This window comes from Ptychodera flava, chromosome 10 (assembly GCF_041260155.1).
Source record: "Ptychodera flava strain L36383 chromosome 10, AS_Pfla_20210202, whole genome shotgun sequence".
Taxonomy (NCBI): Eukaryota; Metazoa; Hemichordata; class Enteropneusta; family Ptychoderidae; genus Ptychodera; species Ptychodera flava.
In genome coordinates this window covers 7,630,944-7,656,351 of record NC_091937.1, presented here as the reverse complement: position 1 = coordinate 7,656,351, position 25,408 = coordinate 7,630,944, and the positions used below count along the sequence as shown (strand labels likewise).

The window sequence follows — 25,408 nt, the reverse complement described above, 5'->3', positions numbered from 1 at the left end:
TGCTCTCCGAGAATTTGGAATAAAATGGGTTTAAAATAAAACCAAACTTTTGGTTGTGTCTATTATATTTCTGCAAGTAGCTTGGTGAAGAAATGATTTAGCCATTTCAAAACAAAGCGCCATATCCTCTCCGCTTCAAATACCACAGACAGCTTGTTAGACGGCTGAATATATCAATGACGTAAACACACAATGTATAGATGCCATATAGGATTTTGCGTTCATTGCGATAGTTGTACGAAAACCGTCGAAAAACAGTCATTATCAACCAGCGAGAAAATATGATGACAGACTTAAAATACGTTTTTTAAAACGTTTTTCGGAGGTACTATATACTGTAACGTATCAGTGACTTTCATATAGCTAGCAATACTCGGATATTCAAAATTTAAAGCAATTAAGATATGCACACAATATTACTCAATGGTACCAAATGGTATATTGCCAAATCCACTGAGATTTAAATAACTGGACAAAAGATTTCATATACAGGTGGCAAGTCTATAAGCCACTGCACTGGCTTATTGTGGACACATTTTGCGCTAAAACAATGACAACGTTTGTCTCCTAATACAATAAAAACATATTCCACTCAAATACAATATAATAAATGACAGTTATAACAGTACTTCTACTTGACCAATATAGAGAGAACTTACTTGTTGTGTAACATTATTCCCTACCTCAATATTCTTCTTTTAGATTCCACTGTACAAATGATTGGTTTATTTTTTATGTTCGGCTTTTATTTATTCAAGGCAGTTTATTGTTTGAAGTAGCATGGCCTACAGGTCAAGTAGACGTCAGTGTTCTGCAGTTCGTGATCTGACCTGCTCATAATGCGCAAAAAAGGGAAGTATGGAAGAGGGATGCTGTTTCGTTTGAAACGAAAGCCTGGTGTGAGACATAAACTGTAAACAATTTTCAAGTGAGATTCCTAATCACGTGACAGAGAAAGTAAAAAGTACATCAACAAAATGTCAGCCATCGTGTGTTGTGCATCCAAGTCAATGGCAGATGTTTGATTGTTCTTACAAAATTATTTTCATATTTCAGTCCAGAATGGCCAGACATCACCTTTTCGCGGACCTATTTATTGTTTTGCTCTGCGCATGTGCACATCAAGCCTATCAGTTTTGTTCACAGTTGAAAGAAGAAACAGAATTATACGATCATGGTGGTAAGTATTTTAACTGATATTTCACAGTCAGAGTCTTTAATCCAAACCAAAAATATGAATAATATCTTGAGCTATTCTGGTCACCTATTAAAGGTAAATCAGCCCCGCCATCTCGGAGCATATTGAATAATGAGTGGTTTAATTACTTTTCCACTTTACTAAATACTCCAGAGTTTGAAAGCGATGACCTTACTTAATTTTACGAAGAGATTAAGAGCTTTGTTGACAACGTTCAAAGTAATGGAGAAATTACGGATGTTGAGTTAGAATTTTTGACCTCTCCTATTGTAGTTGAGGAAGTGGAATGTTGTGTCAACAAACTCAAGTATCCTAAAGCTCCAGGTATCGATGGTGTGTCACCTGATATTTTTATAGTATGTGCCCATCCTGTTATATAAAGACATGATGTGTAAATTGTTCAATGCTGTCCTTGAGTCTGGAAATTTTCCAACTGCTTGGGCACAAGGTGTCATTGCACCAATTCATAAAAAAGGTGATAAGAATTGTCCAGTAATTATAGGGGATAACTTTGCTTCCAATAACGGGTAAAGTCTTTTTAGACAATCGACTTCGTGTTTGGCTTGAAAAGAACTATCCCATTGAAGATGAACAGGCGGGGTTTACACATAATTACTGTACATCAGACAACATTTTCATTTTACACGCTATTATTTCAAAATACTTGGCTCATAAAAAAATTAGATTATACTTAGCATTTATTGCTGTTTATTTTATAAATTGCTTAAATGTGAGTTGTAATATAACATTTTTAGAGTTATCTTATTAATGTATAGAAATGTACAGTCGTGTGTTCGGACATCACAAGGTATGACTGATTTTCTTCAATGTAATTTTGGTGTTCAGCAGGGCTCAGTACTGTCCCCTCTTTTATTTACGATTTTTTTGTCAATGATATTGGAGTCAACACTTACCGGTATTCTGGTGTCGAAATCGGTCTGTTGAAAATAAGGTATTTATTATTTGCTGACGATTTCACACTTGTTAGTTCTACAAAGAAGAGGACTACAGCGTTTGTTTGACAAATTGTATGAATATTGTTGCAAATGAAAGTTCACAGTTAATGTTGACAAAACTTAATTTTTATCTTTAGGAGAGGTGGGGTCTAAAGAGATATGAGAAGTGGTTTAGCAATGGTCAGCAGGTGGCGGTAACTTCTTTCTTTGGCCATCTTGGTGTTGTTCTTTCTTGGACTGGTCATTGGTACCAAGCACAAAAAGCGTTTAAGTGACCAAGCTAAAAGAGCCTTATTCAGCCTTTGTAAATTTGGTACATTACATGTCTCAACTGCTCTCAAAATGTTTGAATGTAATATACTGCCAATTCTACGCTATGGTACTGAGATTTGGGTTTGTATCCGGCCAGATATTGAAAAAGTTCACAACAAAGTTCTGCCTCATATTTTAAAACTAAAAAACAATACTTCGATCATTGCTATGAGGGGTGAGCTAGGCGGACCAACTTTAAAGGTTCATATGTATTGTAAAGTTATTAAATACTACTTAAAATATTGAAAATGGACAAAACAGAATGGTATTCAAATGTTATAAATTTCAAAAATGTAAAATAAATGTACAACGTTATGATTTGGGGCAAAAAGTGTAAGAGCTTTACTTCAAAGTTACGGTTTCGGAGAAGTTTGGGAACAACAAGGTGTAGACGACGAGACTATTTTTAAGATTGTTGAAGCAAAGATGTACAGATATTGATATCCTACTTTGGGTGAGAGACTTGAACAACTTCGGGGGACTAAATACTTACTGTACCTTTAAGGAAGAGCTCACTTTGGAACCATATTTGATCTTTATAGAGAAACCTGTTTTCAGACTTGCCCTTTGTAAATTTAGAACGTCGTTCTCATTTACTTAAAGTTGAAACAGGCCGGTGGAATAATATTCCCAGACCTGACAGACTTTGTGATTTTCGTAATCTAAGTGTCGTTGAAGACGAATTTCACTTTTTCCTTGTTTGTCAAACGTATATGGACTTGTGAGCGAAACACATTCCTTATTATTACTTTAACCCTCCTGTTATGTATAAATTCAAGACCCCCCTTTCATCTGCGTCACACTAAGGAAGTTGAGCACATACATTGCTAGAGATATCCACTTGGTAAATATTTTTTATAATATTTTAAATAGTTTGTTATTTAGTTCTACTCTTCAGGAGAACATGGTGCATGCTAGAGAAGAATCTCTCTTCCACCCCCACCCCCCCCCTCTCTCTCTCTCTCTCTCTCTCTCTCTCTCTCTCTCTCTCTCTCTCTCTCTCTCTCTCTCTCTCTCTCTCTCTATTTTCTGACAAACTTGAGTAATTTTATGGGACCAGTTTAACTGAGATTGCAACTTTGTGAAGTCTAATTGAAGTAATTCAAAGATTCTTAGATCGCTTTGTAAACTACGTTACTATCAACAATTCCTCGTCACGAATAACAAACATCAATTTTTGCTTTTTTCAGATATACACGTACTTCAGATTGGAGATGATGCCTGTCAGCAAATTGTTACGAATTTGGATGCGATAAATCATTGGCGATGTTTCTATCAAGACAGCTCAGAATTCGTCGGACAATTATTGCCTTGTTCCAATATTTCACTATTTGAATTTTTTCGGAACCACTTATTACAAAATGCCAGCTTTACAGACGCAGATGTCAAGAGTCACTGGGTAGGCTGTAGTAGCGAGCAAAATGTACAGAGTTACCAATGCAGATGGATTGATGTTGCACAAGTTGAAATGAGTGAAACAACGTGGGCTACTCTTGTGCCCTGTGAAAGAAATCAAAGGTCAACATCTTCACCAACAACATCGATACCACCACCGCCAATTTCATCATCACTATCATCGTTGTCGAGGTCGTCATCATCAATGTCATCATCGGTGTCGTCGTCATCATCACCACAACCGCCATCATCATCAGCTGCATCAGGTGATGATGGTGGTGGTGATGATGATGATGACGACGGCGTTGCTAATGGAAAGGAAATAAAAGCAGGAGATAAAGGGGAGGAAGATGAAGGAAAAGAGGAAGAATACGAATTAAGTGGAAAGGGAGAATACACTTACATTGTCACAGCGACTAACCCTGTTCTTTGCTGCCAAATGTGGTTCGTAAACAAAAACTTCCATAATTCTTAAATTGAAACTTTGGAAATAACCGACGCTGAATCTTTAGATGCTTACGTAGTTAAATGGAAAAATAAAGCCGGAAATACTAATTGGGCTGTTATTCTTTGGCCAAAGTTTAACTCGACCAAAACATTACCACTTTTCAAGTTTAAGAATATGTCCAATTTAGACTATATGTACCTCTGGCCCTTTTTAAAATGTTGTCAAAAGGCTACGAAATTCGTAAAGAAGTATGCCAAATATTTTAAAGAACTTTAAAGAGTTTGGATTCACCGAACTTATGACAATTCTAAATGACTTATTTTGATAGAATCTTGTAGTTTTCACAGCAATGCACAATCTGGAAGAGAACAAAGTAGCTATTTCAAGATGGATGGCGGTGAATATTCAGAATTGATCCCAAAGCCTCGCTGTCAATTACGTGAGTTAAAACTTTTCTTTTAACTTATTTCCCGCAATCATTGTATTTCAAGCACATTATAAAGTATTTCTTTGATTGAATGTTATCGGTGATCATGCAAAAAATCAATTTCTATCTCGAGGTTTTCAGTGTTTTGCATTTCGGCTGCCAGAAATCCCAATTACTACCCTTTCAGGTTCTGCGCCGTCACCGCAAAGGATATGTTTGCCTGAGATCTCTTCGGATGACAGGGTTCTTATATATTGGCCGAGTATTGGTGTCTGTCTCAATGGCCAAGCGGAATGCCCTTACGGAAACAAAAGCGATGGTGGGGCATGGAGGACATGGTATGTGTTAATACCCAATAATGAAATACTTAACTAATAAGCAGATGTACGATGAAGCATGATAGCGTTTTATGCCAACACTACATATTTTAATGTTATTACACATAAGGTTAGTATTAAGCATTTGAGTGATCACAAAACATGAAGGTAATACATCTATTTTGTATATTTAAGAAGCTGAGTTTTGGAAGACTGAAAGCTAATTCACCTTTAGTGTGTAAAAGCATGTTAATGTGAAATGTCAAGTGTAAGCGATTCTCGCCATGAAACATAACATAAAATTAAAGTTGACATAGATTATATTACCGTAATCCTATTTTAACTTACCAAATAACAACAATTTATTTGAAAAGTACAAATTCTTATGTTAACTTCCTGTCGTTATGTCTTCTGTACTCCCCAACTTTTATGTAAATATGTTGACCGCACAATATCCACTGAATCAAAATGCTTGTCAAGATATGATAGTTCGTTTTTCGGCTAAATTATAGTTTTCGTGCATTCTGCAGATGAGAATGAGCATTGTGTTTAGTTCAACAATTCTAAGATATCAATTAACAGGCTTACATTTAGAACCTTGTATTCTATTCCCATAAAGAACACTCAATACATACGAAATACAAACTTTTGAAATGACTTGAGAACTTACAAGTGAGAATGTGACTATCCTGCGATCTGGGTAAACACGTGTACAAAAAAATGATTAAAAGAATTTCAGTGTAAACTTTTATATTGACTTACTCCATGTAACAAATATACGTAATTTTGGAAACTAAAATAAGGCCATTGTTAAGGCAGCACAATAGAGAATACATTTTTACACCGTAATATAGCTGTTAGATTGATCTGGGATATATCAGAGTACATGTCGAAACAACAACATAAAATAGTATATTACTGAAGTAAGGGAGAATATCATCGATGAGGAACACATATTTGTAATCTGTTTTAATCGTGATTGGAGTAATCATAAATACTGGGCGACTTAATACAAAGACACCGATATAAATCATCTTCAAAAATTAATGTCTTGAGATAAGAATTAGAGAAACAAACCAATAGGGTTAACTGTGTTGGCAGCTTTTGGAAAATCCATAGTTCTTATAGTTCTTCGTCATTCATAATACTGTATTTATTTGTTAGCATTTCACTAATGCTTTTATATGAATTTTCATATGTTTTATAATAAACGATAAAAAAACTTTGGAAAGATGATTTTTTTATCTTGCTTTTATTTGGAACGATAGACTTTACTTAAAGTTCACCATGTCAACATTTATAGGTCTAGTGAACATTTTCCGACGTCATTTTATAATTTGTAAGTACCCCCGGTATCTCAGGAAGCCTAACTTTAAATTTGAAATAATTCTTGAATGTCCAATATTAAGGATTATGTAAATTGTATTACGTCATTATATAGCTTGTCTAATGTTGCAATGACCTAAATCAAAACTGCATGTCGTTTTCAAGTTTTCCCGACAGTCAATTTGAAGGTGTGTGGGGGGAGGCGAACACGTCGGCATGTATACCGCGGACAGAAGCAAGCCGGGGCCAACGCCTGCTTCATTTGAGTACAATTACGATTCCACCAGGTAGGCACTCACTGATGAACCTAGAAACATTTACATCTACCCGCATGCTCGAGCTTGCCTCTGCCACAATATGTGTCAAATACAACTACCTATTCGCACTTCTGTCTCCAGACTCTCGCTTGCGTTTGGGGAATATTCCGTAACCAGGTTTAGAATTCTCATCCCCTTCTCTTACTCTTTTTAAAAAAATCACTTTTCAACTATCGTTAAGAAAATGTACGCAATGTGGATAAGATTGTCATATGACACCCAATAAGACCATGACGTTTGCCTAAAAAGCAAGGAATCTTGCATTTAATCCTTCGTTATCGTCAAAATGTTGCACAAACCTTGGTGATTAGCCGCTAACTCTTATGCCTTTTGCAGGACAAGCTGAGAAAGTTACCGAACAATTGATAAACATCACCTCCGAAGCGGGCAGTTTCGAAGAGAGTGACGTCACGCTTTCTGTTGACGTCATCGATAATATTTTAGGAAGCGACGATTACGGCACCGAGATTGGGGTAGCCGAAGGTGTGCTTCTGAGCGTCGATAATTTGCTACACGTCGATCTCGGAGTCTTGGTTGCCAGTCAGCAAAGTGGCCATGCTGCTTCAAGGTAATAATAAGGCCGCAGCCAATCAAATACAAAAGTTTATACATTTTCTCGGTGAGCGAGAGAATTGTGGATGAAAGGAGCGATGTTACTATGCTTTTGGTCAAGTGAAGGGTGTGATCGATCTCCGTCTTTTCCCGCCTTTCGAAGTCTTTTAATTTCAAATTGAGAACGAGTGAGTTATAAACAATGTGAAAATCGCAATTAAAGGTTGGAGAACTGCACGTAATCATGGCACTACAGCTTATTTTCCATTCTTTCCCAAGAATGTTGCGCTTGTAAACTTTTTGATCGTTTGCGTACTTTCTCAGTATATTGGTTTCTTGGCGTAAACGTAAGCACAAAGAATTAGATACAGCTTTAGGGGACACATAACCAATGAGTTTTTCAAGATCCGAATCTGTACTCAGGCATAGGGAGGATCTATCTTCAGTACAAACCCCATTAGTAATTTCATCGACGTGACAGGGTCTGTGACTACCGAACACGAGTCTGTATACGCGTTGTGCTCCGAAGTTTACATTCACTGCCCCATGGAATCACAAAAATAGGTTTCCGTTGACATTACAAATCCCTCTCGCAACTATGTTACCCCGGCCTTCTTTCCTGCCGTAAAGTATTGGTAAATTGGAGGGGATAATTTGTCCGCTGGTAGTTCAATCTTTCTATCATTTAACTTGTTTCATGATTTTCAAGAAAAGCGAGACTATTGTCGATGCCTGGATACAAGTGATATATTGTACCGAAATACATTTATAACTTTAAGACACAGATACGGAGATGAACATTTATGCCTGTCCGTTAGAGTATTTATATCATCCCCGTATCTAACACACAGGATGTTTCACAAAATAATTTAACGTTCTCGTGTTAACATTTTGGCAATACTGCATAATGTTTAATCAAGTAGGCATTATCCCACATCGATTAAAATGTACAACTCTTAACGGTGGGCAATTCCTGTATTTTCCTATCCCTCAGACTCATCGAATCTGTGGAGAAACTATCTTTGATTGTAAACTTTTTAAATGATTCCATCGATACTGGAAACCAGTCTGTAACCATACAAACAGAAAACATCGCAATGACCTTAGCAGAGATCAATACCGAATCGTTTACCGGACTCAAGTTCCGTCACTCGTCGGGAAAAGTAAGTTATGTTTCTAAAGGTTTATCCACAACAAGCAGTCCATAGTGGAAGATTCCCATGTATTATACTGCAGACTACAATACAACTTTCATTTACACGAACGTATTTTTTTCGGTTGAACTTTTTTCAAAGAAAAGGTAGATTTGAGTAGTAAATATTAGAGGTAAATGTTCCCAAGTACACTGTGACACACTTTGCTTACTCCTAATCTCCAAGGACATGACTTTTATTACTGCTAAATAAATATCAGTTATCGTGGTCCATTGCCTAGTATTATAACTCGCTGCTGACATATTTAAGACTTGACTGATTTAATAATAACTTCAAGGCATAAATTAGTGGCATATTCTTAGAACAGAATTAAGAGGATGAGAGATAATGTTTTGGCTCAAAATACCAACGAAGAACGGAAAAGGTTGCATTCGAGCACCAGCCTAGTTGAAAAAAGGTCTATCAAAACGCAAAAGGCGAAGGTAAAAGTTTTTGGCACTGTTCTCTCTATTTGTTCGGATGCAGAATGAACTTTCCAGAGAAACTGAGCCTGATGACGTCATCGCGGAGACTGAATCATCCATTCACTTACCGATATCACTGCTTGATGGATTAGATCCAGACGAACGATCTCAGGTCAATCAAGTACAATTTGTCGTTCACAAACTGAACACTTTATTTAAGGTAAGTAAAAACTGGAAAGTGTTATCCCTTTTCGACTTTGGCATCGTTTGTGCTTCTAGTTTTGTCGTGGTGTGTTCATTTGTGTTATTTCAACTGTGCATTAATTCAAAAGTGTTCTCAGAGATAAGATAGGATTGCTTTCCCAGTCAGTTGCTCAGTCAATTCATTTTCTCATTTTAAAATAGATAACAGTTGTCTCTAACTTTTGCAGGCTGTTGACATGAATGGTACGCAAGCACAGTTCAGCCCTGTCATCGCAGCCAGTATTGGGGACCTTAGAATCACCAATGTAACAGATCCTGTTAGAATCCAGATACCACGCAATAATCAGGTAGGAGGATTTTCTGTTTCGTTTCTGTGTTCTTGTGGTAATCGTTCAATCTGCGTCAGTGTGCATATTCACCTTCATTCTACGTTTGACAATTTTACTATCTATTTCTGATATGAATTTATAGTACACAAGCAAATCACTCTGTCGCTCCACAAAAGAATACATAGTTCTCGAATTATATCTTTATTATATAAATATATATATATATATATATATATATATATATATATATATATATATATATATATATATATATATATATATATATATATAAAGTATGTGTTTATTATAACATGGGGTCTATAGTATCACACGTTTGTATCATATATGTTTGCGTGATGTATATGTATTGCGTGGTATATGTATATATATCATGCTTACATAGTCATATTATATATATATATATATATATATATATATATATATATATATATATATATATATATATATATATATATATTCACAGGTTGTCAACTCGACCTTCTATAGTGTCAGCTGTGTATTTTGGGACAACGACAGGCGAGGTAAGTGATCTACGATTTCGATGCACATTAGATAAAGTTTCCGTGCTTTGTCCTGAGTAGAAGCAGTTTCAGTGTTTCATAAAATTGTGCTATACAAAACCCATTATTTACCTTCACGAGCTTCAGGGTCAAACAAAAGAAATAGGAAAACGTACTTCTGCTTTTATGTTGTTTAGAGTTAGTGATGGCAAGGGCATCTTACATCTAGTTTGCTATACAAATGTATCGCATAGGGAACTATAGAGAGCAGTCGGTGTATTCCCGTGTGACTACCTTTCTCTCTGCATATCAGTCTGTGCTTGTCGGTCTGTAAGTTTGTACATATTCATGTACAATGAAAATGAGAACAAATTAAGTATATTTTGAACCTGATGTGCGAGTTTCACGCATTCCAGGATGCGTTCTTGTTTTTATTGTCATTGCTCTGCGATCCTGCATTGAGTACTGTATTAACCTTTGAATCATGCGATATCTTGTAAAAATGTTTGTCGAATTCGAAAGTATCTGTTACGAGGGAAACGCCCTCTATCATTTTTCTAGTGACAGTTTGAATTCCTTTTGTTTGCTTTTGCTTATTTGCGTGACTAGGTGTTTACGAATAATGTATAGTTTTGGTCGCATGTAAACGTGTGATTGCCACGTCGCGTTGACTTTCCGTCAGTGCTTTGATCGTCTGAAGTCCACGTTTACTGAGTTTTCCCAGTTTTGAAGACGGAGCCCGACTTTACTGCAGACTTCTCCCTCTGGTGCCGAAATTGTAACTGCAGTCTAGAAACTGTGTGCCTGTTGACGCCTGAGGAAGTTCTGGTATCAGAGTTCAGTTATTTGGAACTGTCCTAGTGGTAGGAGTTTCATGCGTGGACTTTCTACGAAGATTATGGTACTTGTGAGACGAGCTGCTACGTGGCTGTTCTCCATGGTCTGACTCGCCCGGATGGAGTTGGCACTGTTGTATCACCCCTATTTGTAACAATCAACCCTATTTGTAACAAAACCTAATTTTCAAAAAAACACTTGGCCGTATTTGTTGAAATCTTGATGAAATATGCATATTTGTATGTTTGGGGGCATTTTCTTTTTTTTCCTTGTCGAAACTCATTTTTTCTGAAAGATTTAGTCGGCAGATTCCTATACACATGACCCACTAATTTTCTTTGAAAACAATGATGACATTTTCATATATAGATTTTTAGACTAACGTTTCCACTCTTAATAAACGCATTCTTTCTAACGAAGTACTGATCTCACAGCTATATTTGAGATGTACATTCCTTTTGACAGCTTGGTTTTATGCGTGGAATGAAGGTGAAATTTATCTTTGTAGCCTTTACTTTTTCTGATGAACACGATTGGAACTAATTTGGGATAATTGGATAGTGAAGGAAGGTCGTTTTAATCTACAAATGTAAGCTCATCTGCTTTTCTTTTTACGTTACACACTTGTTTTTACGAGTAATTTGCAATTTTGCAACATTCAGCTGTATGGCATCTAACGCTTTTGAGAAATTTTAAAAATGTGTTAATCTAATTATCCAAAATTAGTTCCAATCGCGTTGATGGGAAATTGTCTAATATCTTCTAATTATGAATCTAGTTACAATGGATGACTTGCCATGATTTTACGAAATTATGTTAAAATTGGTAAATTTTCATGGCTATTATTCCCGATTCGGTGAAGTCAATTTTGTCTCCAAATTAACAAGAAAAATGGCTTTCGAATTTGCGACACAGGGTCTTTGCGAGGATTTTGACTTTATTTTTTAATGAAATAATGGAGAAATTTACATTTATTCTTTGGGCAAATTTTCATTATCTCTAAGTCAAAACGTATTTATCTATGAAACCACTGGACAGTTAGTTTCTCAATGCCGAGGAATGACTGACTGAATTAGATATGAAATAGTTTAGATGCCATGGTGACAACTTTTACAGGAATATAATCAGAAATTGTTACTTTTCAACCTGACTGGTTGTATATTTAAGAAGATTTTGTCAGTTTCTGCACAACATATCTCACAACAAATCATCAAACGGACCCAATCCAATGCTATAATCCAATGCCTCACCGTTCTATCATTGTTAGATTTTTTTCCTATTGCTAAGTCACCCGTGAAAAATAATTAACGACATTGAAAAATGACGATGAACCAAGACAATGTGTCGTATTATACAGACTTTACTTTTTGCCTATAGATGGCGCTGGTGCTTGGTCTGAAGAAGGCTGTGAGGTTGCATCAAATATTACAGATGGTCAGGGTACTGAAAGTAACACTACAGTTTGTGAATGTAATCATCTGACGAATTTTGCTCTTCTTGTGGTGAGTCAAATTTGAAACCTTGCGCCAGCGCATTCTCTCTTGTTCAGCCATAATCAGAAAACATTGTAGCTGTCGAGGAGCACGAGTTACCATAAACTGCGGCATATGCAATTACACTTGACAATGCTCATTGCACGGTTAGTCCTCCTCAATTTACTATTTACGGCGTGTAGCAACTTACAAACGTAAAGCTATCATGAATCTTAAACCGTGCATGAAACAATCAATTATTTTGATCGCATCACATCGCCAACACAGCTGACGCCTCTTTCACGTCCTATGAAACAGCGATGGGTTTGTTTGTTTTTATTTGTGTTTTGCAAAATAAAATGTATGATTTCGTTTGGATGACATACATTTTTTCATACCTTCACACTATGTTAGAACATCTATGATAATGACGTCGACCAAACCAATCAGAAAGCCTTATCGATAATTTCTCTCATCGGTTGTCTGATATCCGTACTTGCGTTGGCTGTTACACTTGTCAGTATCATCGTCTACAGGTGAGTGGACCCGTGATGCCCCGGTGTCCGTGTAATGTATCCGGCATTCTTGAAATCAGTTCAGTTATTGACACATGTTAAGCTTGAATACCAGCATACTTACTTACTCTTGCTTGTACAGTATCCAAACGCTCTTTCTTTCAACTGTAATCTCAAAACAATCTTAAATTTTACACTTCATGCACATACAGTAATGGTGTCAGTAGTTTCAGTGCAAGGTCTCTTCGAGTGTAGCGTATTCATGAAAACAGTACTAAACGATGCACTTTGGTACACTTTTGTGTGACCTCGTAGATAAAATTTTCGGGCTCTGATGTTTATTTTGCAAGCTTAACTGTCTCTATCTCTCTCTGTAATTCCAATTACTCTATAGATGTACATGGGGTAACATCACCGCTTAGAGGAGAGGTCAGAGGTCAGTCCTATGAGCGTGATCCCCTGACAAGTCGGCTCCAAATTACCCACTTGGACAACAGTAACGGTAGCGATATTCTCCGTAAACATTAACTCTACAGTTGTGTAAACATAGTTTCTCCAGACTGGAGAAGTTTGGAATCATGGCACCAAAAAACAAGGGAGCAAAGTCTGGAACAAAATCTCAGCGAAAACAGACGCAGAGACAGCTAACCTTTAGCAGCCATACTGGTACGACACGTGATTGCGAGCAACAGGTGTCAGATTCCGATGGAGAAAGTGCGAGTGGTATCGAGTGTGACAGTCCTCCAACAACGATGCACAAGAAAGGAGATTTCGAGCATTATATGAAGACTACCTTGGAAAGAATGGAAAAGAAGTTGGACCGAGTGCCGAAGAGCAGAAGGAAGTGAAAAGGCGAGTAAAGCTAGTGGAGGAAAAGCAGGTAGACTTTGAACGGTCTTTAGAACATTCAGCAGAGGACATAATGAATCTGCAAAGTACGCACGTGGCTTCAGAAAAGCGAATTTTCGAGCTCGAAAATACAGTTCGTAGTCTTGGTACTCAGCTCAAAGATACGAGGGAAGAAAACCTTCGTCTTCAGCGTTATTCAAGAAGCTTTAATCTCAGAGTTGGTGGGATTAGAGAACAGCCAGGTGAAAACTGTATGGAAATTCTTACAGAACTTTTCGAAAACAAGCTGGAGATTCAGAACGGAGCGGCCATGTTGGAAAATGCCCATCGTGTCAGTAGAGCTGCCAAACCAAACTCGAAGTCTGGGCCACCGAGTCATATTATTGTGAAATTTATGAGAAGACCCGACAGATTGCAAGTAATGAGGAAAGCAAAGCAAGCCTTACAGGGTTCTGGTATTTTTGTGACCGAAGACTTGTGTCCATCGGACTACAAAAAGAAACGTCAATTTAGCAGTGTCATGAAGAAGGCGTATGAAGAAGGAAAAAAGGCAAGGTTTGTCAACGGAAGACTTTATGTTGATGGAAGACTGCACCAATGTAATGATGACTGTGAACATTAGATATTGGCAACACCACGAAAAAGCTATAAATCTGATCATGATATAACCGCATGGACATTTAAATTTGACATTTCTAGTATGTTTTTTTTTTTTCGAAGTCTTTATATGCGGAAGTTTATTAGAGTATTTATATATATTTTTAAAATTTATTTAAATTTTGAAACCACATTTAAGTTACTGTTTATATATACAGTTTTTTCAATTTTCTGAATTTTTCGGGTAGGAGCGTTTTTGAGGTTTGAGCCTTTTTTGTTTTCTGTTTCTGTTGCGCGGTTTGAGTCTCTCCGTTTTTTTGTTCTTTTTTGGGGGTTCTTTTTTCGTTGAGTGTTAATGTTTTTGTCTGGGGGTTTGTTTATTTCTTTTTCGTTTTGTGTCACTTTTGTTCGTCTTGCAAAAAATAGAGTTACTATAGAATCTGGAAAGCATTTTATTTACAATTATGCATTGATTGCTAATTATGTCTGAAATCAAAGTTCTGTCATTGAATGTAAGAGGTCTTAGTAGTTTCAAGAAACGTAAACAGGTGTTCAAATGGCTGAAAGATAGTAAAGCCAATATCATTATGTTGCAAGAAACTCACAGTACAATTGATTCCGTAAAATATTGGACAAGTCAACTTAATGGTCATATGGAATTTTCCCATGGTACAAACCTCAGTAGAGGTGTGGTGACTATTTTTAGAAATATCGATTTTGAGATCAGAAATACCATCACTGACCCACAAGGAAGATTTGTCATTATAGATACTTACTTAGCAGAAAAACATTTTATTTTAGTCAATTCATATGCACCTAATAATCAGGGCAGTCATGTCAGTTTTTTAAATGACTTGCTTTCTAAACTAAAGAATATTGTCTCAGACCCATTTGCTTATATTATTTGGGGAGGCGACCACACGTTGCTTTAAACACGGTGTTAGACCGATATGGTGGAAACCCAGACCCCTGGAAGTATTCAATTAAGAGTTTTAATGAAATAATGGAGACTTTTGACTTAATTGATGTATGGAGAGTTTTGAACCCAAACAAGAAATCCTTCACATGGAAACGATTCAACCCAAATGTAGTTATGAGTAGAATTGATTATTTTCTGACAACTGATAATTTACAGTCTGATATCACAGACGCAACAATTGTGCCATGTGTTTGCTCTGACCACTCTGCCATTGTGTTATCCATGAGGTGGGAGCAGACTAAAAGGGGACCATCATACTGGAAATTTAATAACAGTTTATTGAGGGATCCTAACTATGTAGAGTTGATGGAAGAGAATCTTATTCAGTGGACAGGTAACCCTGAAATTACTGATCCTGCTGTAGAGTGGGACTGGGTAAAGTTTAAAATTAAGAAGTGTACAATGAACTATAGCAAAAGAAAGGCCAAAGAGAGAAGACTTAAGATCTTAAAACTTGAGCAAAGAATTAGAGAAATTGAAAATTGGTTAGAAGCGGACCCCGAGAATGAACTAATTTCCCGGGAATACAACTTAGTCAAAGAGGATTTACAGACTGAAATGGACTATATTACAGAGGGTTGTATTGTTAGATCTAGGTGTAATTGGTATGAACTTGGGGAAAAGAACAACAAGTATTTCTTAGGTTTGGAAAAGGCAAACTACAAAAGCTGCAGATTAATAAATTACTTTCCATGAAGGACAATTTAATTCTTGTTAATCCTATGGAGATAAACCAAGAAATTAAAGAGTTCTATCAGGACCTGTACTCTTCAAAAATACCGTCTGTCAATGTGAATAACGGTACTGATCAGAATTTATTTTATAATAACTGTAATATTCCAAAGCTGTCCCAGGAGGATTCAGATTTCTGTGAGGGGTTAATTACCTTAGAGGAAGCCACATTGCAATGAGAGATTTACCAAATAACAAAACACCTGGTAATGATGGGATAACAGCAGAGTTTACAAACAGTTTTGGCATATTCTGGGTACAAAATTGGTCGCAGCTCTAAATAACGGTTTTGAAAAGGGGCAGATGTCACCCTCACAAAGACAGGGTGTAATTACTCTTTTAGAAAAAAAGGGGAAGGATCGTAGATATATCAAAAACTGGAGACCTGTGTCATTGTTAAATACGGACTACAAGATTTGTACAAAGTGTTTGTCGAAGCGTTTAGAAAAAGTTCTTCCAAAAATTATTCATGAAACTCAATCAGCATTTGTTAGCAATAGATATATAGGGGATGTTATACGTTTAATTGAGAATATTATGTCTTATACACATGAAATGAATTTACCAGGTATACTTTTGACAATCGATTTTGAGAAGGCTTTTGATAGTTTGGAGTGGGATTTCCTATTAAAAGCACTTCAGGCATTTAATTTTGGACATTCATTCATTCATTGGGTGAAGTCTTTATATACTAACATTTAAAGTTGTGTTATGAACAAAGGTACGACTACAGGATACTTTCCATTGAGTAGGGGTGTGAGACAAGGTGATAGCATATCCCCAGCACTATTTATACTTAGTTTAGAAATTTTTTTGATAGAGTTACGTAGTCAAGAAGGTATTAAAGGTATTCAAATTTGTGGTAAGGAAATTAAGAATGCCTCCTTTGCTGATGACCTGACATGTTTTTTAAAGGATGTGAGATCAGCGAAAAATCTGTTTACACTCTTAAATGCATTTCAAAGTTTTTCGGGTTTGAAAATTAATTATGATAAGTCAGAAGCACTGTGGCTTGGAAAAATGAAAAAGTGTAAGAAAAAGCCACTTAAAGTCAAATGGCCTAGAGAACCAATCAAGATTGTGGGTATTTATATCTCATATGACAAAGAAGCTGCTTCCAATATGAATATTGCAGGACCAATCGAGAAATTAAAAACTTCGCTCAATTTTTGGAAGAGTAGGGATCTTACACTGCTGGGAAAGATACAAATAATTAAATCAATGGGACTGTCTAAAGTTCAGTATGTAATGTCAATAACAGATATTCCCAATGTAAAACTTAAGGAAATTAATGGTATGTTGTACAAATTTCTGTGGCGTGGCCCAGACAAAATAGCGAGACACACTGTTATAGGTAAAAAGGCAAATGGGGGACTGGAAATGCCAGATATTTATGCAAAATATAAAGCAGCGAGAGTCAATTGGATAAAGAGATATTGTGATGATTCTTTAAAGCATCCATGGAAATTGTTTTTGAAGAGAATTTTATATCCAATAGGAGGTATAGATTTATTGTTGAAATGTAATTTTAATATTGATTTACTTAACATAGAGGTAACTGGTTTTTTCCATAGCATGTTAAAGACTTGGTCAGAGTTGCAAACAGAACAGCCCTCTTTAGACCAAGTCTCTCCACAGAGAAAAATTATTTGGAATAACAAAGATATTTTAATTGCGGGTAAATCAGTGTTTTATCGGGATTTTGCAAATATTGGCATTTATTATCTTGATCAACTCTACACAGAGAATGGCCATAAAATCAGTTGGGAAAATATTCGAAATAAGGGAGTTCCACAGTCTTCAATTCTGAGGTGGTTTGGGTTAATGAAGGCCATACCTAATAGAATGGGCCAAAATGTAGATTTCCATGAACCCGAAGGGGAAGCCAGAGTACAGTTGGGGAATGATTTGGTAGCTTTAAGTAAATGTACGACAAAAATGATCACTGAAAAAATCATTGAGAATATTTTTATTAGACCTCGAGCAGAACATTATTTTTCTCACATATTTGATTTGCATTTTAACTCCTGGGGTGAATTTTATCAGTTGCCACAGAAAATTACTATTGATGATACAAAACTTCGTGAGTTTCAATTTAAGATTCTTCACAATATTTTAATGACAAATGTGTATAAAATGAAACCCCCAAGAGTGGAAAGCGCTTTGTGCACATGTTGCAAGCAGGAAGAGGAAACTTTATTGCATTTGTTATGTGAATGTGAATATGTTATGTTATTTTGGGATAAATTTTTTCTCCTTTGGGGTTGTAAACTAGGGTTGCAGAGTAAACTAAAAGGTTGGCAAATTGTTCTTGGAGATCCAAGTCTCTCATGTCTTGTAAACTTTCTTATTCTTCTTGGTAAAAGGTTTATATACATTAGTCGTTGTAAAAAGGTTAAGATAGAATTTATAGCTTATAAACAATATGTACAGTCAATACAAAAAATCGAGTATAATATTGCAAACAGAAAGAACAAATTTGACTTTCATATAAAGAAATGGGCTGGATACCTAAAACTTGTTACTTAGGACCAAACATTCAATGCAAACAATTAACAATGTATGGTATTTATTTAATTGTTTTGATTGTATAACTTTCCAGATATTTCCAGACTTAATCAAACATAACTTTGTAAAAGCATTACTGTAACTCAATAAAAAACTAATAAAAAAAAAAAAAAAAAAAAAAAACATCACCGCTTAGCACTGCATCGCTAAAATGACATAGATACACTTTTCAACCATTCTTTTCAGAAAAAAGAAAAATAAAGCTACCAAAATTCTGATCAGTTTATGTTCAGCCCTCTTCATGGCGTTGTTGATGTTCCTGATTGGTGCATTGTTTGTTTATCTTGGTCCTAAAATACCTGGTATTTGTGCTACCATAGCTGTTTTACAACATTATTTCCTGTTGGCTGTCTTTTCCTGGATGGCACTTGAAGCGGCGTACTTGTATCTGCAGCTGGTCAAAGTGTTTGAAAAGTACATCACGCATTTCATGGTCAAGTTCAGCTTGATTGGTTGGGGTAAGGAAAATGGCTTTCATACCTATCAGCATAAACTTCGTACTACATAATTAAAATATAATTTCGTTTGAGAATACAACTGACAGTGTTTTTTCTCGGAAATTATCATTATCGAATTTGTTTTAAAGTCAACGCTAAGCTATTTTCCAGTCTTCGTGTCTCCCTTCGGCAGACCTTGGAAGAGATGTAAATCAGAAATCCTCTTCATTTATCCTGTGTTCAGTCTTCTTGGACATCTGCGATAAGAAAATTAAATTATTCTAATCACCCAATGAAGGAGTGATCTGTTTCAATACTCGCATCTATTTCTGTCAAGGTATCCATATCGCATTTAAACCATTAATTGTGTTAAAATCACAAAAAAAGATCTCTAGTTTTTCTCTTACATGAGATACCGAATGCTTAAATATGATATTTAAGAGGTATGTCTTCATTCGCTGTTACCCAGTTATACGATGTATAAATTTTCATATTGCAAGAAGTATATCGAGTAATCACGTTTGGGTTGCATAGCTATGGAATACGTTTTGATGGAGGTATAGGGGACAGTGTAGATTTTCCGTGACAATGTATCACAAGTTATTTTTGACCCAAATAAGTCCACATCAGTTTTACAATTGTTGAAACATCGTAATTTATGAAATAATATCACATGAACAGTTTTGAGTAGTCTTCATATATGGCTTACAGTTTTGTCGTCCATTTTCCTAAATTATTATAGGCGTTCCTCTTGTTGTCGTAGTCATTACCCTTGCTGTAGGTGTTGACAACTACGGTTACATGTATGACGACAGGATGTAAGTACAGTGTGGTATCATTATCTACGAATTACTTAAAATTTTCTGTCGACTGATTGGTCAGTTCAAGCACCTGCCTCTCCGTTTTCTCGTTGATTTGTCGACTGAGTGACAGGTCGACCTTCTGACTGATCGACCTCCTTACTGCTATATCATCGGTGTTTTGAACTTGGCATTTGTTGAGCAGCTATAACTCTTAGGGTTCATATCTTGAATGACGTTCCCATAAAACTTCAGTTTGCTAGAGTTAGAATGTACATAAATCGTAACAGTTTGACAATGAATATCGCTTGACTGATCATGTCATTTGATTTGTGATAAAGTTGAAAGTGACTTTTTCTGTTTAAATAATAGTAGTGTATGGGTCAAATCTGCCATGTGGCTACCATAAGTAAATTAAACAAGCTGTCACCATCAAGCTGTTTACTTGGAAATGGGATGATGGGAATTTGATATTTGTTTTGTTTGTGGTAACAAATGAAGGGCAAGCATATTGATGGTCGTGCTATATCTCTGGAATTACAAATTTTCTACGTAACTCCTCTTTAAAGTGTTACATTTTGAAGATTTCAATGAGCACAGCGATATGAATAGTTGCTAAAATATACCAAAATAATGTCAATTGGTACAATATTATATAGATTTCACGACTGAATATGTTCCTAAATTTACTTTTTCCAGTTGCTGGTTGTCACAGTACGCCTTCTACGGTGCATTCCTGGTTCCTTTCGGCATCGTTCTCATCTTCAACAGTGTCATCTTCTGTCTTGTCATTTATCAAATATGTGGACTCAACTCAAGGGCGATGACTTCTGGTGATCGATTCAGTATTCAAGCACAGTTGAAGGCAGCTATAGCGTTTATGGTATTGCTTGGTCTGACGTGGACTTTCGCCATATTTGCTATCAGTGAAGCCAGCCTCGTTTTCATGTATCTATTCGCAATATTCAACTGCCTTCAGGGATTGTTCATATTCGTATTCCACTGCGCGTTGAAGACAGACATCCAAAATGGTTGGAAGAGGACTTTCTGTGGACGAGAGAACGCTCCTTACGAATCAAACGGTATGTATTCAATGACATTTTCCTCATTCTTCTAAAACATTGAGCTACCGACATACAGTTTTCACATGACTGACAGTGTATATGTCACAAATGCTTGTACATGTATAACTTCTCTGTGTGTGACCACCTGATTCTGTCGGTATATAAGAACCAAGTGACAAGACACTGGGGCCTCGTATTGAGACCTCATGTACAAACACATAATAGAACATAGCTGTCAAATCTTCCCATTTTTCGTTCTATAAGAAAAAGTAGTCTGAAGTTCAAATGTTGCTTGGATTGTGTATGTTTTTTGCAGCGAGTAACAGGACGTCTTCCACTGGCATTCAAAGTGCTGCCGATAAATATCTAGAAAAAGACAATAACATCTAGAGTCAGGTAAGTTTAGATATTGGATAGTGATCGAGACATATTGATTTAGCTATATGTACCATAAAACTACTCATCACGGCCGAGTGTCCCGATCGGAAATAGCTGCATCATTTGCCAGTATTGGTGAAAGAGATTGTTTTGTCACCAAACGTTCATGAACAGCAAACAAGCGTAGCAACTTGAAATAATCGGCGCGATTTGTTACAGTATAAACGACGACAATGACGATCACAGTTGTCATCCACTCGTTGTGATGTACAAAAAGGGAAAACAAAGTAGCAAAACGTTTTGTTATGTTTTACTTTCTCTTTTCTTGCTTTCTTCTTTCCTTTTCTTTCTTCTCCATATTTCGTTCTGTTTCTATGATTTCTTTAAAAAAGTTTGATTCTCTTTTTCTCAGACACAGCAAAATGCCATACCAAATCGTACACGATCAGTTAGCTCACTCTGCCAATTCCTTAAACCCAGATTCGTACCTCTTTCCAGCTTGAAACATTAACCCTCTTTTAAACAGACAATGACAAGTAAACAAACTGTTTTTTCATTTGAAATCTCTCTGCTTTCCAGATACTTCAACGACAACGTGAGCGATTCGGCGTTGTCTTGGTAACACTAACAGTAGAACACTCTGAAAAGCAAGATAAAACGTATCATAAACAGAGAGACCTGAAGATAATCTTCTGAAACACGGAAGCAATAAAGAGAAACAATTCGTGTGTATGTATGATATTTTATGCGAACACGTAATTCAGAAAGAAGAACAATATTAGAAATCCGTCTTTAGATAACGAAATAGAAGAACCCGTAGAGCTGAAGCAAAGAACAGTCAATCAACGTTAGGAAATTTCACCACGAGATCAGGCTTACATAGTGTATTTTATATTTTCATAGAACAACAACATTTATCTACTCAGTGTTGCCGACTGAGGTATGTCACTATGTATGACAAACACGCTAACGGAACTTTACAACCAGTGCCTCGCAGATGGCATTGATTTGCAATATACCATAAACCGAGACACATTGCATGTTTGCATTTTAAAGCAACAGCATCTTATACACCCTTAGTTTTCCACACTGCGTAATGATGCTATCTGGTCACTTTTAAGACCAATGTATGTTCTCATTTCCCGATATTTTTATCTACTTGTAGTTTTCTAAAGTTTACAAGTTTTCCTGTTGTGGAATTTTACTTACGTGTTTGTGTATTTTCGATAATCGATCATCAATTTTAAGTTTAAGGCATGCCTTTGTCTTACGTAATAAAGGTTATAAAAGTTGTTGATTTGCTGAAATTGACATTAAGGTAGTATGCGCCTCGAAGATAAAAGACTTAAAACTTTTGCTCAAACTTTTAACCATTCTCTCGCTAAATCAACAATAAAAACCGGTATCACCGTGCAAAGTTTGGAAATAGCTAAACAAGTGATCCAACGTTCTGCAATATTTGAAATTCGAATTTAAAATGGCCGCCATTCCTGTGTTAACTCTATTGGGGGGATTAAATTTTGGATAAGACTGTGAACGTTTTCTTTCTCCAAGAGCTTTAAAATGAACCCGGACAAGTGGTAGATTTGAAAAGAATTGTAGAAATTTGAGAGTGTGACTATCTATTCCCTAGGCGCGTTCTACCAAGTTAACGAACGAGTATAACAGCAGCCCGTTGATGTGACATTTGGAAGTTGTGATAGAGCTAGAGTGTTTGTGTTAATATGACTGTGTCTTCTCACGTACATGCCCGAAGATTTGATAAAAATGAAATCGATCATATTCAGATGATTTTGATGACATAAAGAACGCCACTGATCGAAAAGAAGAGAAATTCAAGAAGGATGCAACAAGTGTGTCCCACGGTCTTTGTCTAAAGAAAAAAAAACATGTCCTTGACATATCTCTCAATCTTAAGAATTGAAGTTACATCATGAAGACGTATGACCATGCGATACTTGACAATACCAAATGCAACCTACTCAATAATTAAACACATCCTCAACGTAATTGGAAAGTGCTTCTCCCCAATGTCATTTGATGTAGTCTAGTAAAACCTACCGGTAATATGCATGGATAATCGTAGACTTGGTTAAAGTCTGTCATTTGTGAATGTTTGCTATAAGGGTGAACGTGATAATTTGTCTGCTATTTTCATGTGAAACACGTGAGTGGGGGAGCGCAATGAGTGAGGTGAACGCTATACAGCGGAGTTTCTTCCGGAATTATGGTGAATCCAACAGAAACTAACTCACTACTGCGCAGACTCAAAGGTATCGCGTTTCATCGCTGAGAAAACCTCTGGCCTGGGCTGCCAATTCCAAATAGGTTTGTATAAAATAGGTTTGTATGAAATAGGAGAGATGCAAGAGAAACTAGAAAAATGATTTTATTTTTGAAAATTCACCGACTTGAACAAAGTTTAAGATAGTTGAAAAAACAAACAAAAGGCAGGGTTCGACCCGTGTGCCGCGGCGCGTATGGGACAATACGCCCTAATATCTCTTGTGCATTATCCAAAATTTTAAAATGGCGGCTTCACCGAAACCGGTGACGGCAGCCGAAGCAGCCTCATATAAACGAAGGGATGCAAACAAGGTCATCGCCCAAGTCTTGCAATGACTGGGAAAGCAATAGAACTGATGAAATATGAACATGCATCAAATGCTGACTTTGCTGCATATTTAACCGACATCATTTCGAATTTCAGGAAAGAGGCAATATTTATCAACAAGAAAGTCGTGCTGCCGCAGACGGGACGACCCCCTTCCCTTAAAGCCTACAGATACAATGGTCAGTCTAATACACATTACATTTGGCAATCAACAGAAAGGAAAGAACCGAAAGCGAAGAATAAGTAAATCGCACTGAGTTCAATCAACATTTTAGTAAATGCATGAAGACCAACAGCGGAAAACACCAGCATTTGCCACGTAGGGTTTCAAAACTACACAAGATTTTCTCAAATGCTGCGAAATTAAGTTAAACGTGCATACTAAATATAACCTTAAATTCCCCCAAAGCCTGTGAGTTCATTGCAATCGTAATGGAGTGAATTGAAGGTTTGAGCACAGCCCCCTCCCCTCCTCCCTGCATGGGTGGAGGGACTGTGGTGTGGGCAGTGAGGATCGCCAAAACCCACGCTTGGAGAGGCAACATTACTACCGCGTACGTCCAAGAAGAGTCACAGAAAATGCTGAGGGAATAATGTGCTAGTCTGGGAGCAGTATCAACAAATCAGGCAATAAAAGGGTCATCGAACATAAATAAGCGCCCTCGATGGAGAATATAAAAGTAATAAGTCAACTCTGAAGTTCCAATCAAGCTAAAGGCGTCATCTACACTGCTACAGTTAGACGTGTTTGACGTCGATAATAAGAAGCTGTACATCTGTACAACTTAACTGACCACGTGTTTTATAGTGACTTGTAAGCCCGTTGGGCTGGATGACCTCTCATAATGTATGACTTATAATCAGTTTACTTTGTATTAGTGATGTCATAAGTCACTATAATAAACAAATCTACTACTTCTACTATTAGTATTCAATTTATGAACCTCTTCATCCGAACAGTAAACTTAGTCTACTGCTAGCTACCATACTAAACTAGAGATTCTATTGTACGAGGGGCTTTCATGTCATCTCTTACGAAAACTATTGCTTTGAAAATACGTGTCAGTAACATGCACCGCCAAAAGACACATACCTTAGGAGAACTTTGATTCACTGAAATCTTTAAATTTCTGAATTCTTCAATTCTGTGTGTATATTCTCAAAAACAATGCAGAAGCTGCTTCTACCCTTGTCTCCCAGTTTCTATGGTAAATGTCGATTGTTGTTTTATTCTTCATATTGAATCGAAATTATTTATCACAGTTCCCTTTAATGGGGACTTTATAAAACTCCACCATGCAAATTCAGTTTGTGTAAAGAATAATTTTATTGAACAGTTTTGCGAACGTTTAATCATTTCAAGATATGTGTATCAAACCTTAAACTAATCAGCGACCATTTAATGAGGGAAACAAATCAGAACCTATTCATAACTTTACTCAAACTTCCTTTTTTCGTTGTGGATAAACAAGCCAAAAGCTGTAAATATTTTTACTTATATGACACACCTATGTTTGTCTAGATCTTGTAATTGAACAGCTGTATTATAATTCATTCGTGAATGCTCCATATAACGTGACCACAAACGTAACAGAGCAGTTCGGATCTGAGGCTTTATTTGATGTGCGTCAGGCATCAGAGTTGTA

At 36.5% G+C, this 25,408-nt stretch overlaps 1 protein-coding gene across 1 annotated transcript; it reads left to right on the top strand.

Annotated features, from left to right (window-relative positions):
* The first annotated feature begins 1,056 nt into the window (after positions 1-1,056).
* Positions 1,057-22,440, top strand: LOC139141888 (adhesion G-protein coupled receptor G6-like). Its single transcript, XM_070711645.1, has 16 exons — positions 1,057-1,180; positions 3,657-4,748; positions 4,924-5,074; positions 6,545-6,666; positions 7,033-7,264; positions 8,243-8,411; positions 8,928-9,086; positions 9,298-9,417; positions 9,884-9,941; positions 12,135-12,259; positions 12,644-12,765; positions 18,656-18,927; positions 19,649-19,724; positions 20,406-20,788; positions 21,087-21,166; positions 21,728-22,440. Exons 2-15 carry the CDS (start codon positions 4,697-4,699, stop codon positions 21,158-21,160), a joined length of 2,115 nt encoding a protein of 704 aa, XP_070567746.1. The 5' UTR covers positions 1,057-1,180; positions 3,657-4,696; the 3' UTR covers positions 21,161-21,166; positions 21,728-22,440.
* The last annotated feature ends 2,968 nt before the right edge of the window (positions 22,441-25,408 follow it).

Excerpts from the sequence above, each read along its gene's own strand:
- LOC139141888 (XM_070711645.1), top strand. The coding sequence starts at position 4,697 with ATGGATGGCGGTGAATATTCAGAATTGATCCCAAAGCCTCGCTGTCAA. Across the intron at positions 4,749-4,923 it reads AAAGCCTCGCTGTCAATTAC|GTTCTGCGCCGTCACCGCAA; the intron begins GTGAGTTAAAAC and ends CTACCCTTTCAG. Across the intron at positions 8,412-8,927 it reads TCCGTCACTCGTCGGGAAAA|AATGAACTTTCCAGAGAAAC; the intron begins GTAAGTTATGTT and ends GTTCGGATGCAG.